The sequence below is a fragment of the Fusarium falciforme genome, chromosome 1, assembly GCF_026873545.1.
Source record: "Fusarium falciforme chromosome 1, complete sequence".
Classification (NCBI taxonomy): Eukaryota; Fungi; Ascomycota; class Sordariomycetes; order Hypocreales; family Nectriaceae; genus Fusarium; species Fusarium falciforme.
The window spans coordinates 6599815-6615329 of NC_070544.1; the positions used below are offsets into that span (position 1 = coordinate 6599815).

At 52.9% G+C, this 15515-nt stretch overlaps 5 protein-coding genes and 1 pseudogene across 6 annotated transcripts, besides 1 other annotated feature; 2 read left to right on the plus strand and 4 right to left on the minus strand.

Annotated features, from left to right (window-relative positions):
* Nucleotides 1-2415: 2415 nt before the first annotated feature.
* On the minus strand, nucleotides 2416-3592 carry NCS54_00190100 (Hypothetical protein; the record flags this gene model as incomplete). The annotated part of the gene is made up of 3 exons (XM_053147515.1): nucleotides 2416-2604; nucleotides 2660-3348; nucleotides 3400-3592. The coding sequence occupies 3 exons, from the start codon at nucleotides 3590-3592 to the stop codon at nucleotides 2416-2418; spliced, it is 1071 nt and encodes a 356-aa protein (XP_053003490.1).
* Nucleotides 3593-4321: 729 nt separating this feature from the next.
* Nucleotides 4322-5051, minus strand: NCS54_00190200 (Hypothetical protein; the record flags this gene model as incomplete). The annotated part of the gene is made up of 4 exons (XM_053147516.1): nucleotides 4322-4445; nucleotides 4498-4559; nucleotides 4611-4874; nucleotides 4935-5051. The coding sequence occupies 4 exons, from the start codon at nucleotides 5049-5051 to the stop codon at nucleotides 4322-4324; spliced, it is 567 nt and encodes a 188-aa protein (XP_053003491.1).
* A 404-nt stretch (nucleotides 5052-5455) lies between these two features.
* On the plus strand, nucleotides 5456-7057 carry NCS54_00190300 (Hypothetical protein; the record flags this gene model as incomplete). Its single annotated transcript, XM_053147517.1, has 3 exons — nucleotides 5456-5540; nucleotides 5596-5916; nucleotides 5967-7057. The coding sequence occupies 3 exons, from the start codon at nucleotides 5456-5458 to the stop codon at nucleotides 7055-7057; spliced, it is 1497 nt and encodes a 498-aa protein (XP_053003492.1).
* Nucleotides 7058-7384: 327 nt separating this feature from the next.
* On the minus strand, nucleotides 7385-8042 carry NCS54_00190400 (annotated as a pseudogene). Its single transcript has 3 exons — nucleotides 7639-8042; nucleotides 7498-7591; nucleotides 7385-7450 (listed from the first exon to the last, which is right to left on the minus strand).
* Nucleotides 7385-8042: a sequence feature.
* Nucleotides 8043-9038: 996 nt separating this feature from the next.
* NCS54_00190500 (37S ribosomal protein mrp10, mitochondrial) lies at nucleotides 9039-9371 on the plus strand (the record flags this gene model as incomplete). The annotated part of the gene is made up of 2 exons (XM_053147518.1): nucleotides 9039-9150; nucleotides 9205-9371. The coding sequence occupies 2 exons, from the start codon at nucleotides 9039-9041 to the stop codon at nucleotides 9369-9371; spliced, it is 279 nt and encodes a 92-aa protein (XP_053003493.1).
* A 1164-nt stretch (nucleotides 9372-10535) lies between these two features.
* On the minus strand, nucleotides 10536-13773 carry NCS54_00190600 (DH domain-containing protein; the record flags this gene model as incomplete). Its single annotated transcript, XM_053147519.1, has 5 exons — nucleotides 10536-12001; nucleotides 12053-12239; nucleotides 12287-12529; nucleotides 12580-13128; nucleotides 13198-13773. The coding sequence occupies 5 exons, from the start codon at nucleotides 13771-13773 to the stop codon at nucleotides 10536-10538; spliced, it is 3021 nt and encodes a 1006-aa protein (XP_053003494.1).
* Between the last annotated feature and the right edge of the window lie 1742 nt (nucleotides 13774-15515).

The window sequence follows — 15515 nt, forward strand, 5'->3', positions numbered from 1 at the left end:
GTCACTCTATGCCGAGTAGAGACTAAACCCGCGATAGTGCTATGCAAGCCAGGACGGCATCGCCCACCCTCTCTGCGGCAGAGACGGGAATTGCAGATGCCGTTGGGACAAATATTCACAATACTTACTTTTGGCGCTCCGTATAGCCTCAATGATCGTCGTTGGTCTGCACCCCCTGGAACTCCCGACGTGCCGAGCGCCTTGTCAGCCCTACGTCTCTTACTACGCCCTGGTGGAGAAAGATGGCTGATCGGGATTCAATAACGCACCGCGCGGCTTTCCTCCAGATCAAGAGAGCCTTTTCGCTCTGGACAAGGTTGTTCCAGCAAAGCCCTAGAAGGCGATGAGGGTGGGAGGGTATTCCTTCGAACCGTGGGTCCGGGCTGACAGGTCTCCCACGCCCTCCTTACTCTTTGAGAGGTACTTGGTGTCTGACAGAGCTCATGTACCTCTTGTCTCTACACCCTTTGTGCCCTCAGCACGCCATCGGTGTGTGTGAGAGTGCCGTGGGTGCGGAAAGGTGCGCGGTATGATCCATTGTTGTAACCCCAACCCACCGACCGGGCTTACTGGGGGAGAGACGCTACTCTACGGGCGGTGTGTGTGTGCTTTTCTTTTTCTCGGTGAGATGTCGAGATTTGGTTTGTTCGGTGAATCATGGGTTTCTACGGGACTGAGAAGTTCACACTCCCCCTTGCTTATGGGTTGAAGTGACGTCTTGATGCTCGACCCTCTAAGGGAGAAATGACGCAAGTGAGAGATATACCGGACTCGGAGACGATCACTGCAGTTGACCTGCATCAGCATGAAAAAAGGTGGTGCTATGTGTTATTGCAGAGAGACTTGCAACATTGGCCTGCGTCAAGACAAGCCCGCTGACGCCCGGGTTGCAGTCACATCCCATCCCATCCCCCGACCACCGTCGGCCGACATGGAACACAGCACACAAAGTCCGCCGGTACAAGAGAGACGATGGGTAATATCGCTAGAGTAGAGTGACATGTTGCTACTGTATCCTCATGTCAGCCCTATAATGGACTTATTGTGGAGAATTACAATGAAGGGGTTTGGAATCAAGAATCTCACGATGCTTGCTTTTTGGTCCGCTCGCCAAACGGCATCTTCCACCCTGATCAGGCACTTTGGTCAAGCAAGGTCCAAGCGACAACCACCGCTCACCGGCGGGGGTTATTGTCTTTTGGTGATGCGTCCTGCGGTCATCAGGTGAGGGGGGGAGGGAGGTCAGACGTCAAGATCGCTCTTGTGTGTCATGGTTGTTGCGATTTGTGTGTTTCGGATCCGAATGTGTTGCCCATCGCCGATGGATGTGTCTACTTTTGGCCACACACAGAAAGAGAGAAAAAGGTTTTTGACTTGTTCTTTTCTTACGAGCACGCCTAATGTTGTGGGGGGATGAGGGTTTGGACATGTATGTATGTATGCTTGGCTTTTCTGTGTTGTTGGCTGCAATGGAACTCGAGCATATCTCGTCTCCCGCATGCAGCAGCAACTCCTCAACTAGAGTGTCTCGATACTCTCGCTCTCGCTATTCGCGCCAAGACCGAGCCAACAAGTAGTCTGTCGTTCTCGTTCCCTGTGATGACCCATTCCCCGGCGACGCGGGTAAGCACTAAGCAGACCACCTCGCATGACTTCCCAGATCCGCGTACCCTGAGCGTCGCATCCCACACCTTCGACCCCTCATGCGAGATTTGAGAGAATCCCATGTCTTGTTTTTTGTTTCTGGTCCGTCGGATGTAGCATTTTGCGTGTTTTAAGCGGGAAAGGAAGGTCTGGATGTTGAGAAAACAGGGATGACGAGGGACACACAATCTACTGCAAGGATGGATGGGATGTTTGCTTTGGCAGGGTTCGGGGTTATGGGGATCGCGTTTTGCAAAGTCCGGTTTGTCAAGCTCGGAGAGTTTATGGAGAGTTTTTAAGTGATCCAATCATTGTTGTCGTTGCCTTGGACATGTATCGAGATGGATGCTGTTTGAACAACTGTGCCGAAGGCTGTGTGTCGTTCTCTGCTAGAAATAGTTAGGTGATTTAAGAGTAAACTTGTATTATCCCCGGTATGGAAATAGGTAGTGTTATAGTAAACTCATGTTATCCCCTTTACGGAAGAAAGGAGTACTAGAGGAGCCTCATGTCACTTACTCTTATTGATGATCTAAGAATAAATTCCTACAGTCCTATATACAGAAGTAGCTAATATAAGAGTAAACTTAGATTATTCTCGACCTGGAATCAAGGGTATGAGAAGCCCTTTGGGCTATGTACGTGAGGCCATGTGCCTAAGGTTGTGTATTATTATGTGTATTGAAGTAGCTGATACAACAGTAAACTTGAATGGATCCCTCAAAAGTTAATGATAATGTCTCCTTAAGCTCTGTTCAAATCTGCCTCTAATCACTGTGTTGGTGACTCTGGTGGTGATGGTGGTGGTGCTTGCGTTGGAACAACAAGCTGATCGTCACTGTCCACGAGAGATGGAAGATGGTGGCCCATGGTACTCAAATGGGTGCGCCGCGTAAAAGAAGGCTCATTGATCTGAAACCAGGGATGCCCTTCAGGGCGCTTCAAATATGCCAGACCGTCCTGAATCAGTAAGTTGATGTGCCTGACGGTGTATAAGCGAGGCCTTCATCCATACCTTGAAGTACAGCTTCACTCCTTTGCCATCTTGAATGTGAACGAAATGCTGCGTATGTGACGGACTCCCTCCAGCCTCACGATCAACACAAAATATGCCACGGGGATCGAGAGTGATCCTGACTGGCCCCGGTTGAGGGCGTTGAGGGCTAGCAAGCACTGGAACAGCGTCTCCACGTTTCCAGGACACCACTTCTTTGAGAGCGAACCAGACACAATGGGGAGTGAAGGCGCAGAGCCCAAGGGAAGTGGCCATGACTCGCACTGCGTCCAAGAAAGGAGAGCCCACGTAGAACCTGATGATCATGGAAAGGACCTCGTTCGGCAGACTCTCAAGCCGACCTAAGCCAAACTGCGCGGCTGTTTGGATAAAGGCGTCAACGGAGGCTTCCCGTGGAAAACGGATGGTGTAGTGACGGTTGAAAGGCGCCTTGTCAAACCCGCGGAAGGTCATTGCCGTGGCAAGACGATCGCGTCTGTGGTGGAAGACTACACGCGGCGGAGGGCTCCGTACGAAGAACAGATAGAAGCATGGAAGGTGTGTGAGGGCGGCACCTGGGGCCAAGCTCCTGTCGCATCCGATACTGCAGAAGCAGAGGCCGTCGCCTTGCCAAAAGATATGACCTGGATGAAGTCCAACACGTGCCGAGACCGACTTCCATGGCCCTCGTGGGAAGGTCTTGGAGTATACTGTTGTGCTTGTTAGCCTAGGAGACACAGAGACGTGCGGCTTGGACTTACTGATCATGCAGTGGGATCCCTCTGACAATTCTTTGTTACAGATGCCGCAGTTGATGTTGACGTGAAGATGGTGTAGGTCAAAGCATTGTTGGATGGACTGGACACTAGATGCGGCTCTTCGTACCGTGGCCAGCATCGACCTCGGTTCAGGCCCAAAACGAGGTGGCAATGGAAGCAAGGGGCAAGAACTCATTGCGAAAGACTACCGGCGGAATGTAGTTTGATGATGATGAGATAGAGAAATATCGATGTTGACCTGAGTGGATGAGGGATCTGTTGGAATCACATGAGCGAGGCTCCTTCCAACTATCAGATTGCAGGCCAGTCGATCCTGGCAATGAAGGGTAGGCGCTTCATCCAATTATTAGGGCATTAGCACATCCTCGACTGAAGATGTTTAATAAATTGATCAATAAAACACATCTAAAACATTACTATCTTGAGATATCTTTGTATAGATACTGTCTTAAACCTTGAGAGCGCTTAGACCTTTACTACCTCTTAACCCACGCGTTACAGCACCACGAGTGCAAGTGTTGACTGAGAGAATACCTGAAAGTAGCGTTTAGATGTGCATGCTGTGTATATCAAGGAGATGAATATGGCACAGAAAGGGTTCTATTGAACAACTGAGTCTCAGGGTTGATGAGCTCAAGCAGAGGTGAACCAGGGGACCATTGAACTTGGAGAGTGAGGCGGCAAAGGCAAGGAGAGATACCCAAGATGAGAACAGCAAAAACGAGAATAATTCTTTGCAATGAATGGCTCTTATTATCATCCCTATGCCTCGGTCGAAACAGGTGCCTCTCAGGTTTATCTGAATAGGGGTCAACGTGATGCCACTGGGCTGAATGCAGCTTGTACGCCGTCACACAAACAAGGGAGGCTGTCGCTCAAAATCTATGGGAGACCTAGAAACAACTCATCCCCTACTGGGGGCATCCGTGGGAACGGATGGGAAGTAACCGGGCTTTGACATTCGTTCCCGTTGGAGTTTTGCCGCCTCGGCTTGTCGCTTCTTCATCAACCTTTGCTGGTAAAACGAGCTGTAATTGTCAGAGAGCGTCAATCATGCAGGGAGAAGAAGAGGGGCGATACCTCTTTAGCTCAAACACACGGGGTTCTTCTGGTTCAGGCGTCGGCTTGTCCTCTTCTTTGTCCTGAAAAGCGTCAGTCTGATGCAGATATCGCCAGAGTCGAAGGAAACACACCTTGGTCTCGTCATCTTTTTCCTTCTCATCCTTGTCCTTGTCCTTGTCTTTATCATCATCTTTGCCCTTCTTCTTATCCTTGTCCTTCTTGTCCTTCTCCTCCTTCTCCTTCTTCTTGCGCTGCTTCTCCTCGTACTCCTTCTTGACCCTCTCCTTTTCCTCCTCTAACTCCTTCTCACGCTTGGCTTTCTCGGCCTCCTCATCAACCTTGGGCGTGCAAAAGTAGCGGTCCTTGAGATGGACGGGGCACACAAAGAAAAAGTCCTACCGGGGCGACTGCATAAGCCTCATGTTCCATCATGCCGCTCCCCGCTACTCGTTTACCTTTTGGTCTGGCGTGATCAGCACCGACGTGCTGGACTTGTAGCAGATGTCGCAGGCCTTGGCTGCCGTGTCGGCGACCTTGCGATGTGTGTAGAGATTGGGGAATGGGGTCGTCATGATGATATATCCCTTTGCATGGAGTGAACAACTCTTTGAAATATGAACGATGGACCCTTTCCTTTGACCGACAGATACGCTTCACCTTCAGTGAATTGATGCCCGTCGCGGGGAAGCCCCTGACGTCAGGCGCTGAAAGCCCCCTGAAATCACCTGCAAGCCACCAAAGTTATAGGGGGCCTCAGGTTAAGCGCTGGGGAACCTGACTAATAAGCGCCCGGCGTCATGAATGAATGGATTGGATTGGATCGTTATCTTATCGCACTCTTTTGGAAATTGACCATGACGATGCGCCCGTCCTTTCACCACCAACAAACCTGCAACAATTCTTTTCACCTGCATCAACACCCAATCTCACCAAAACAGCTGTGTTATTGTTCACAGCGTAGGCGATTGGAGCAGCCATGGGTGTATCTCTTGATACAGAGAAGCTGGGCTCCCTCTTTCAGGCCCGCCCAGACATTCTGCAAGGAATCCAGAGGGCAGCAGGTAAACAATACCCCTGAGCAGGCTGTGACAACTTGTTACTGACTTTTTTCGCCAGATTCTCCAGGACGGATCGCTCTGTTCAACGAAATCGCGAACCATGTCTACGATCAACTTCAGGGAAGTTGCGAACCCGCGCACAAGAAGAGAAGAGTCGATGTTCAACAGACCAACGGGACCGCGAATGGAACAAAGGCCAGCGTGAAGCCAGAGACCAACGCCGCGGACGAGCCCGTGCTCTTGGAGATCAAGGAGATTTCGGTTTCGGTGCCGCAGAGAAAAAAGTTTGAGCTGTGCTTTACGGCGAATCATTTCTATGCTCGCGCTCCTGGCACGACGGCTCCAATTCCGGCCATAACACATGCCTGGTCCGACATTGGTGCGTGATTGATGGTTTCTCAGCCTTATCTTTCTGCTAACACGAGGTAGAATACGCCTTTTACCTTCCCGTGCCTGAGAAGGCTCAAGTTCAGCACAACTACGTCCTGTTCCCCAGAGGAACATGCCTCCCTTCCAAGACGAATCCTCCTACGATAGAGCCGCTCGTCTTCACAGTACCCGCGACAGCCCCGAAGCAGGGCACCATCGGAGGCCCCGAGGCCGGAGCCGCAGCTGCTGTGTCGGACAACTACAAGTCCCTCTTTCACTGGGCCTTTGGACGGTACCTCAAGCCCGCAGGCAACAATGTCGACATCACCTCCGCCGACCCAAACAAGTTCCAGAGCATGGTCCGACAGCCCCATCGACCAAACGAGAAGGCCGTGCATGTCAAGGCCTTTAGAGGCTCCAAGGATGGATACCTCTTTTTCCTCGAGAACGGCATTTTCTGGGGCTTCAAGAAGCCTCTAATGTTCATCCCACTGAACCGCATCGCTGCGACCAGCTACACAAACATTCTGCAGAGGACGTTTAATATCGTCACAGAAGTCTTTGCGGGTGAAGGCGACGCGACCGAGGAGCTCGAGTTCTCCATGCTGGACCAGGAGGACTACGGTGGTATCGACGAGTACATCAAGCGCAACCGTCTACAGGATCGCAGCATGGCTGAGCAGAGAAAGGCGAAGCTAGAGTTGGCTGAGAACCGAGGACCTAAGAAGAATGCCGAGGAGAATGGTGCAGCTGCAGAAGGAGAAGCTGGTCAGGAGGGCATGTCTGAGCTCCAAAAGGCGCAGCTCGAGGCTGAGCAGGAGCTGCAGGATGAAGAGGATGAGGACGAAGAGGACTATGATCCTGGTAGCGATGCCGACAGTGACGGGTCGGGAGATTCGAGCGATGACGACGACGATGATGATGACGAAGATGAGGAGGAGGAAGAGGAAGAGGAGGGCGAAGGAGAAGGAGAGGGAGAAGAGGAGGCAGCTGAAGAGGAGGAGGAGCCAGAGCCCGAGGTCGCTGCACCGTCACCTGCTAAGAAGTCCGCAGCACAAGTTCCTGTGAAAACAGGCTGGGCAGCCCTCAGAAGCGTTCCTCGAGCTTCCGAGAGCATGGACCTAGATGAGGAGAAGTTTGACGTTGTCTAGAGGAGGAGTCGGGTTGTACAGTACGGTATCACTGACATGATAGATACGGTCGGGTCAGGCACGATGTATGACATACATTAGGAAGAGGCATCGTCCTCCATGAACATGTTACACATTTGGCGTTGCGATCGAGGTTGACAGATGTAACGTGTGTTTGAGCATCTGATGTAGGTCTTTTCTAATGACAGAGGAAAGACGAGAAGGACAGGGATTTGTGCCTGGTGAAGGCAGTTGATGGTATCATAACGGAACAAGAGACAATTAACAAATCCACCCAAACAGTTTAGGCCTTCATTTCTGTTTCAATCTAGCATTGCTACAATGCCTTTACTTCTGCCAGCAGCGTACCTCAGTACGACCGCTACGGTGGTAATCTGCGAGCGGAACGCCGCACTTGTAATGTCAGCGCTGTGTTTATATAGAAGATATTTTGGACTTACATTGGCACAGCGATGGTGCACATCCTTAAGTGACGAGATGCAATACGGGATACATCCCAGGCAACTCACGAAACATACCAACGCCGCAGCGGCACTAACATGGTCAACTTCCATCTTTCAACCTTTTTTAAAGAAACTCACTGTGTAAAGCCACCAGCCTCGGCTGCGGTGACGGTAAAGTCCCTCACGCCGCAGCTCGGACACACGACTGGCGCGCTCTGGCTCTGCAGGCTCTGGAGCGGCACGCTGTTGAGGTTCTGCTGCGGCGGCTGGCCATGAGACTGTGGCGGTTGGCCTTGAGACTGCGGTGGGAAATCATTCGGGTTGTGGATATGGGCTGGAGGGGGAGAGCCCGGGTTCGTGAGAGGCGGCTGAGCAAGAGGGGAGGAAAAGTCCCGGTTGTTGTAGGTCGGCGGTTGGTCTTGGTTGACCGCTTGGTTTGCGGTGAAGGCGGGGTGTTGTTGGTTCTGAGGGGGGGCTTGAAGAGTTAGTGATGATACTTGTGTAGGTTGATGAAGGACATACTTGGCTTCTCCATCGTTGGCAACTGTAGATGGAGTGGATGTGTGTTTGATGCTTGAGACTTCCAGGTTTGGTGTTTTGGAGCGCCAGAGGTCTTAAGAAACACGGCCAAGAGTAGATATGAAGTCACAGCAATGGGGCGATGCGATGATCCATGATGAAACGGTCTGCCCTACCAAGTCTGCCTTGACACCATGATCGGTCAGATATTCACATGTTTGGTTGTCGTCCCGGGTCATACAGGCTGTTTTTAGAAGCTTCCTGACCACCATAGAGGGTAAAAAGTCATTGGTTTAAGAGTCTATTGGGTAGTGGCGAGGTGGGTGGTGAGAAGGAGCCGATGGTTTCAAACATTCAGTTTACGTCTGACAACGGTATTTTCCACTTTGAGAGACTGCGCCTCGGAGGATCAACGGTCATGGACAGGGCTTTTGAATTCTACGTCATGTTACGCAACAGGTTCTGCCAGTCACAGTGAAAACCTGGCAGTGTCGCATAAAGAAGATCAACATGGGTTGAGGTTGGAAGTTGGATGTGAGTGGTCGGCTTCCATGCCACGGGCTTGGTGTGTTGGCGGTTGAGATGTGGCTGTGGAGGTGGCTGTGGCTGGTGATCTGCGTTGTGGCGAGAGCTGGAGGAGGTTCTGGGTGAATCAGTGAGAATTTCCCCACGGTAGCTGTATTGCTCTTTTGTTCATGATATTACTAAGTGTCACTGATAGTTTGGAGAAGGCCTTGCCACTTGGGAACTGAGCGGCTGTGTACACTGGGTCACAGCCAGCAGCTCCCTGGGCTGTCTCCATGGCATGACTTCACCATCTTATCGGAAACTTATCATCAACCACTTATCTTATCACACCCACCGGACATTTCCCGCTCACCGCCCACACGTGACCCTCAACTCCAAAGGTTTCAATCCACCATCGCAGCGAGCTCATCACGACGAACGGCATCTGAACCTCCGAGTCCCGACTCCCCACGTCGTCAATTGGATCTCCAGAGGATACCTACTGAGCAATCATGTCGGGCCGTCACAAGGCTATCCGTCTTCCCCCCCTCAAGACCCTGCGCGTCCACGATCCTAAGCGCAAGGTCGAGAACCCGTGCATCGCCATCATGTCGAGCGTCCTCGGTACGTTTCCCCTCTCCCTCCACCTTGAAGATTCGGTATACTAACGAAAGACAGCATGCTGGGCTTCTGCCGGATACAATGCCACAGGCTGCGCCGCCGTCGAGACGCAGCTCCGCAAGTGCATGGACGGTCCCGCACCTCCCCCCGCGCCCACGAACACAATCAACTACCACCTCTCACGAATGCAAAAGCACATGACGGGGCCGAGGAAGCAAAAGTAGTTTTGATGGTGAGGGATTTGGTAGAAGGGTATGCATTTTGGGCGTTGGTAGAAAGAAAGCGTCTGCTTGGGATGGATTGTACAACATTTTACCCCCCGTTCATGATGGGCAACGAAAAACAAGAGGTGGATGATGTACATTTAGCTACTGTACAATACAAACATGTTTAACATGTCAACAATGGATGTCACGCAATATCTGCTTTGTGATGCTAATCTTTCTTACATCGAATCTCATCTCTCGTGATGCTGCTGAATCTCGGTTGCTCGAACATTATCAAGTCTTGGTGGCTTCACGGTTGCAACAATCACGATATCACAAGCCACATGGCACAATTCGTTCAAAGCGCTTGCATTTCACTACTCCTCACTCTGCAAGACACCCACGCGCCCATTCACTGCTCTATCCCATCCCATCATCAGCGCACACCCAAACCCAAATCTCCCCCATCATCCACACCTCTCTCCTCGAGGCGCACAGAGGGTGTGTCCACGTCAAAGACTAAAAAAGAAAAGGAACGAACCCAGAACAGACAAAATAAGAGAAGGGTGAAATAAATGTCAAAGAATGAAAAGAAAGACAAAACGCCCCCGTTCTTAGAAACAGCGCCGGACCCCATGAAGTGACTGATAAGGTTGATGATGTGTAATCCCAAGGACAAAAGAACAAATGCTCCGTGGGGAAGTGTCAAGACGGCTTTCCGTAGAAGGAGGGAAGAGTAGATCTTGAAGCGTGAGGCGAAGTCGAAGCCTTCCTTCACGCAACTGTTTCGCATGTCTATGCAAAAGAGCCGTCAGAACTCAAAGGCATTCAGCCCAGACTCAAGAAAACGTGCGACCGTGTACGTCGCTAAAGAGCGGCTCCGGTAGGCGGTGCGGTGTCGCACTACAAGATGTGTGACCGTGATAAGAGATGCTCCGCGTCGAGTGGCGTGCCGTGTCTATATGGTTGATGCCTTGTCCTCCATGACAGACGCCCCTTGTCATTCATTGGTCGTCATCCATGCCTTAACATCATGATCCGAACAAAATAAATACGAGGTTTTCCGTGCGCCGAAAATGCGGTAACGATCCGTGGGTATCCCAAGCACAATGCACCATGTCTACCTCCTCTCTGGGTGGGTGTCGATCTGGTTTGGGTGTGCGCGCTGAGCAGGTGTGGTGTCTAGGAAGTGTCGCCGACGCAAAAGAGCTCTATCTCTCCAACGCCTCCAGCGTACATGTTCCTGACTCCCTCGCGCCACTCCATAAAGGCGATCTGGATATCGTCGTCTCCTTCGATAGCCACGAAATCGCCATCCTCGTCGCGATACCGCAGCTTGAGTAGGCCTTTGCTGATGCTGCTGCTGGTGAACCGTGCCAGCTTGGCGTCGATTCGGTCAACCAGAGACTGGTAAGTGATGTTGAAGGCCACAACAAGCGTCACGTAGTTTCCAGACTCAGTGTTGACCCGAACCTTGAGCTGTGTCGGCAGAGGCAACTCGGGGCTGGCTAGAGGGTTTGCCGACGGAGGAAGAGTAGCTGTGCCGAGGGCTGGAGAGACAGTTCGTGAGTTTGCAGCGGCGGCATCAACACGCAGTGGGTTACCGCCAGCAGCGGGAGTCCCTTGTCGTGGGTACACTGGCTGCGTAGGGAACTGAGCCATGCTGCCGCCAAGACTTCCCGTGTGCTGGTGCATCCGCTCCCGTTGAGCTCCGGGGCTGTTCGTTTGAGCTCGGATGGGCATCTCGTTTCTGGGCGAGCCAGTCTGGGTTCTGGGAATATTAGGATCATGACCCGGGTGCAAGTGCTGCGGGATTCCGGGTACAGCCGGGATGTTGCCTTGGCTGGGCTGTCGGGTCCTGGGCATTCCGGGCCCGTTGATGTCGGGAGTGCTGTAAGAGCGGTTCCTCTGTTGCGCAGCAGCCTGGCTGTTCGAGGCCATTGCAGGAAGCGAAGGACCACGAGGATTGCGGCCATGAGGGTTTGGCGAAGGACCATCGCGAGAGGGAGCACGCGGCATAGCAGGAGCGGTATATCGGTTGCTATCCTCCCACGGGGGTTGAGGCGTTCCAGTCTTGGGGAAGCCATAGTGAGGCGTGGTAAACATGCCGCTCGCTGTGCTTGTGCGCGACGATGCTGGTGACTCGGCCACTGGTGAGAAGTAGCTGTCGCCGCCCCAGGCACCAGGCGAAGGTGCACCACTTCCTTGAGTTTGAAGGCTGAGCGGAGCAGGTGGTACAGGCAGAGGAAATCGAGGCGGAGGCGCCCTCACCATACCCGCAAGGGACCCGGAGCTCTCTCCTGTGCCTGCACGAGCACGCAAGTTGCTGCTCGAGGCGGTTCGAGGCATGACACCCATGGGGTGCGGGGGCATTGGGAGACCGGCTGGCGCTGTGGCTGGTCCGTAGTCATCATCCTCGTCATCATCCTGCTGTAGATATGGGTTCTCAAGGCCACCGGCCTGGTCTCTGGTCCAAGCAAAGTCGGCAGTAGCAGAGTCGGAGTTTGTTGAGGCCCGGGGAGCGTTATTCTTTCTCTGGCTTTCAAGAGCAACCACCCACTTCTTAAGTGTTTCCTCATTTAGGAACTTGATGGTGAAGTTCTCAACGCCAGGGTCTCCCTTCCACCAGATCTGCACGCTGTGATTGCCTGATTCGAGTTAGTAGTGCGCAATAATGAAGCAAGGGAAGCACAACTCACCTGGCTTCGAGAAGGACACGACATCAGTCACGTTAGTCATGAAAATTCTGCCCTTGAGCTGAAGCTTGGCGTTCTTGTTCCGGACCTTAGGTCCTGATGACCTCGACTTGTCCTTCTTGTCCTTGCTCTTGTTTGGTGAGATTTCCTTGCAGCACAGGAGAATGCACTCAAAGAGATAAATCTCGTACTAATAGCAGTTAGTAGTGATCAACCAAAGCTGTATGAGAGACGTACGTCCTTCTCCTGGTCGGTCTTGCCAGTAATGACACCGTACACGCCGTGTAGGAGAAGATTGCCAAACTGTTCCACCTTATGACTCTTCCAATCTTCCACTCGGTTGGTCAGATCCTCCAGGGCCTCATCCAAGAGGTCCCGGTTGACGGCATCGTTGGCCTTGTGCAGGACTCGTTCGGCCGCCTCGCAACCATTAACCAAGTCGGCCTTGGTTTCTTCGTCCTCAGTCTTCTTGTTCAAGTCCTAAGTTGTGTCAGTCAAGTTGTTGGAGCCAAGCGATATGTGAAACCCACCTTGAGCAACAGAGGATATTTCACCAATCGTTGCATGGGCTTTAGCAAGAAACCGTCAAGTGTGTTGAAGTCGGTCGCCACGGGGTGTTCGGATTGTTGAATCTTGTCAAAGACCTGGTTGGCGATCTGGGCAGCCTTGCGCTGGTTCGCGATGAAGGGTTGGTAGATATCAAAGGCATCCTCGTGCAGGACAAAGGGAGATCCCCATCGCTGGTTGGCAGCAGGCATCGAATTCGTAGTTTCCACACGGATCAGGAAGCGACGCTGGAAATCGAGAATGGCATTGATGTTGAGGAAGATCTGGTGAAGAATGTCTCCTGGAATCGCACCCTGCTGTTCCAGCGTCTTTTTGAGATCGTGCAGGTTTTCGAGATCTTGAACGTATTTTCGCTCCGTATCGACCAGCTCTCGGACAATGTGATCTCGGTAGGTCATCTGCGATCCTGGGGTAGGACCACCAGCAACTTCATCTTCGGGGTAGGGCTGAACTTGGAGGAGGGTGCCGCGCTTTTCGGCACAATCGAGAACATAATTAACGACTTGGGTCACCTAAACAGAGTTAACAAAGCCCGAGGCATAGAGACTGAGCCGGGTCAAGCCCAGCTATCGCTCACCCACCTTGACAAAACCACTAGTATCATTACCCATCAAGTCAGTAATCACGAAGCTATGGGATGAAGGAATCTGTAGCTCCTTCATGCAAGCCTGGACGAATTTGAAGATGGCGATCTTGGACTTCTTAGCCTCGTTAGCGCTAGAGTCCTCGACCTTGAGCTCTTCCTCAGGTTGCAAGGCATTGTAGATGAGGAGGAGAGGGTATCCTGTTCGGAAGAGGTTCCATAGCGGATCGACGGGGTCGTTGGGGTCGAGGGTCTCGAGATAGGGGTCGAAGCCGGGAACTTGGGCTAGGCGCTGCTTGAGCGAGATGCAGATCTGGTAGAGGGATCGGGAGGCATCGGCCTTTTGGTTGATGATGTTGGCGGTTGCGAGAACGGGGCCGCCGTTCTGGGGAGTGATGGTGGCGGCGCTCGCGAGGGAGCTTAGAGAAGCCGAGGAGCCGGCAAAGGCTGTCGAGCCAGAGAGTTGGCTGGCGCGCGGCGCATGGTTCATGCTGTTCTGTGGTAGACCACCAAATCCGTTCGAGTTGGGGAAGACCGGAGTGGTGTTTGTTCGGAGCAGCGGGGCATGGGCCATAGCCTTCTACTCCATCCGTCGAGCGTGTGAGGCGACGATGATGCGGGCAGAGGGCGACAACAGGGAGGATGAAGCGGACGAGGTTGTCGAGGGAGCCGAGGGGAGCGCGAACGAGGGGTTGCGAATGGCTTGACGAGAATGTCTGGAGATCTCCCTTGGCGTCGACTCAGGAACGTTTCAAAGAGGCGTCCGACGTCATTCGGCGGTGAATCGAAGCGGGAGATGTGTAGTCTGGCAGCGAGTCACGAGCGGGGTGAAGGTTCTGCTGCTTGTCGATGTGTCAGGAAGGTTGGGCACGAGCGATGACGGATGTTGGAGTCTATCGCCGTCTCTGTCTGTCCTTGTCCTGGGTTCTGCTGCTGACGGTGGCTTCGGCGATGGCTGGTCGGGAGGAGGAGGTCTCGGGTCAGGCGGTGGAGCGATCGAAGGGGGCGAGAAGGCGGATGATCGACGATGCGGTTACGGTGCGAGGAAGGTTGAGAAGGATCTGGCAGACGGACCAGGGAGTCGGAAGTGTAGTGTGTTTGACTGTGGGAAGAATCGTCCAGGTCTAGCCGCGTTGCTCCAAGGTGACAAGGCTGGGCGCAGGCGTCGAGGTTGTTGGGCGACAGTCGTTTAAGGAGGAGCAGAGCAATGGATTCGCAGGCAAGGCAAGGTAGGTAGGGGAGTGGGAGGGAGGCGGAGGCGGAGGCGGGCGCGGGCGGGCGGTTGGCGGTTGCAATTTAGCGGTTGGCGGCGGGGGGGATCCTGAGAGGCTGGCGCAGGAGCCAGTGGAGGGCCTCTGTCTAGGTGATACTGGGCCTCTGGGGCTTCTTTATTAGGCGCTGGCGATGGCAGATGTGCTCTGGTTGGTGTAGAGTGGATGATGCTAAATCCGTCTCTGCGTGAGAAGAAAGAACGCAGCAGATGACACTTTGGTTGGCGACAGTTGATACAAAGAGAAGCATACAGACAAAAGACACACTCACACCTCTTCCGTACCCGTCCTGATGGCTGGTGGATGGATTTGGAGGGGAAAAGGGGATCAGACTCCGTACTGTGCGACACGGCGCTGAGTCGACACGGTACCACAAGGCGTAACCTTGGTGCATGTGGTCCGTGCGACGAGTCCGAGGGACGTGCATTTCCTCTTCTTTTCCTTTTGGGGTCCTTTGGGCATTGAGCCCGGCCGGGCATGGCACTCCCGCGTCGCGGTACGTACCTCTCTCTCTTTGAGTGAGTCTGTCTGTCTTTTGGCAGAGTCCCAGTCTCTGTTTCAAATTAGCCCGAGCCTTCGCCATCCCCAAAAGGACTAACGTTAGCATTGGATCCTGGAACCACTCCCCGTGGTTCCCGGTGGATCCCCGTTGAATGGGACATTGTAATGGATGGATGTACTTGGGGAGGTACCTGTTGTTGTGATGACTTGCTCATGACGAGGAGCTTCCTACCATGGACTCAGATGCTATAACACTTGAATCATGGTAGATTCATACCAACGAACATTTTGCAAACTCTCTTTTACAATTATACCGGTGCAAGCCCATGATTCAACGCAGCAAACACTCACTGGTCAAGAACTCCCCCATCCATGCTCGTCGCGATTCAGGGATCTACAGGGGTGCCCAAGGCCAAAGCCGACGACACAAGACGGTCGCTCGTGCTTTAATGGCTTGCATCAAGGCAGGAGGGGATGGTTTCAACATCAACGGGCGGGCGGATGAAAAGGGTACATTTTGTTTCCTTTTTCCTCTTCTGATATT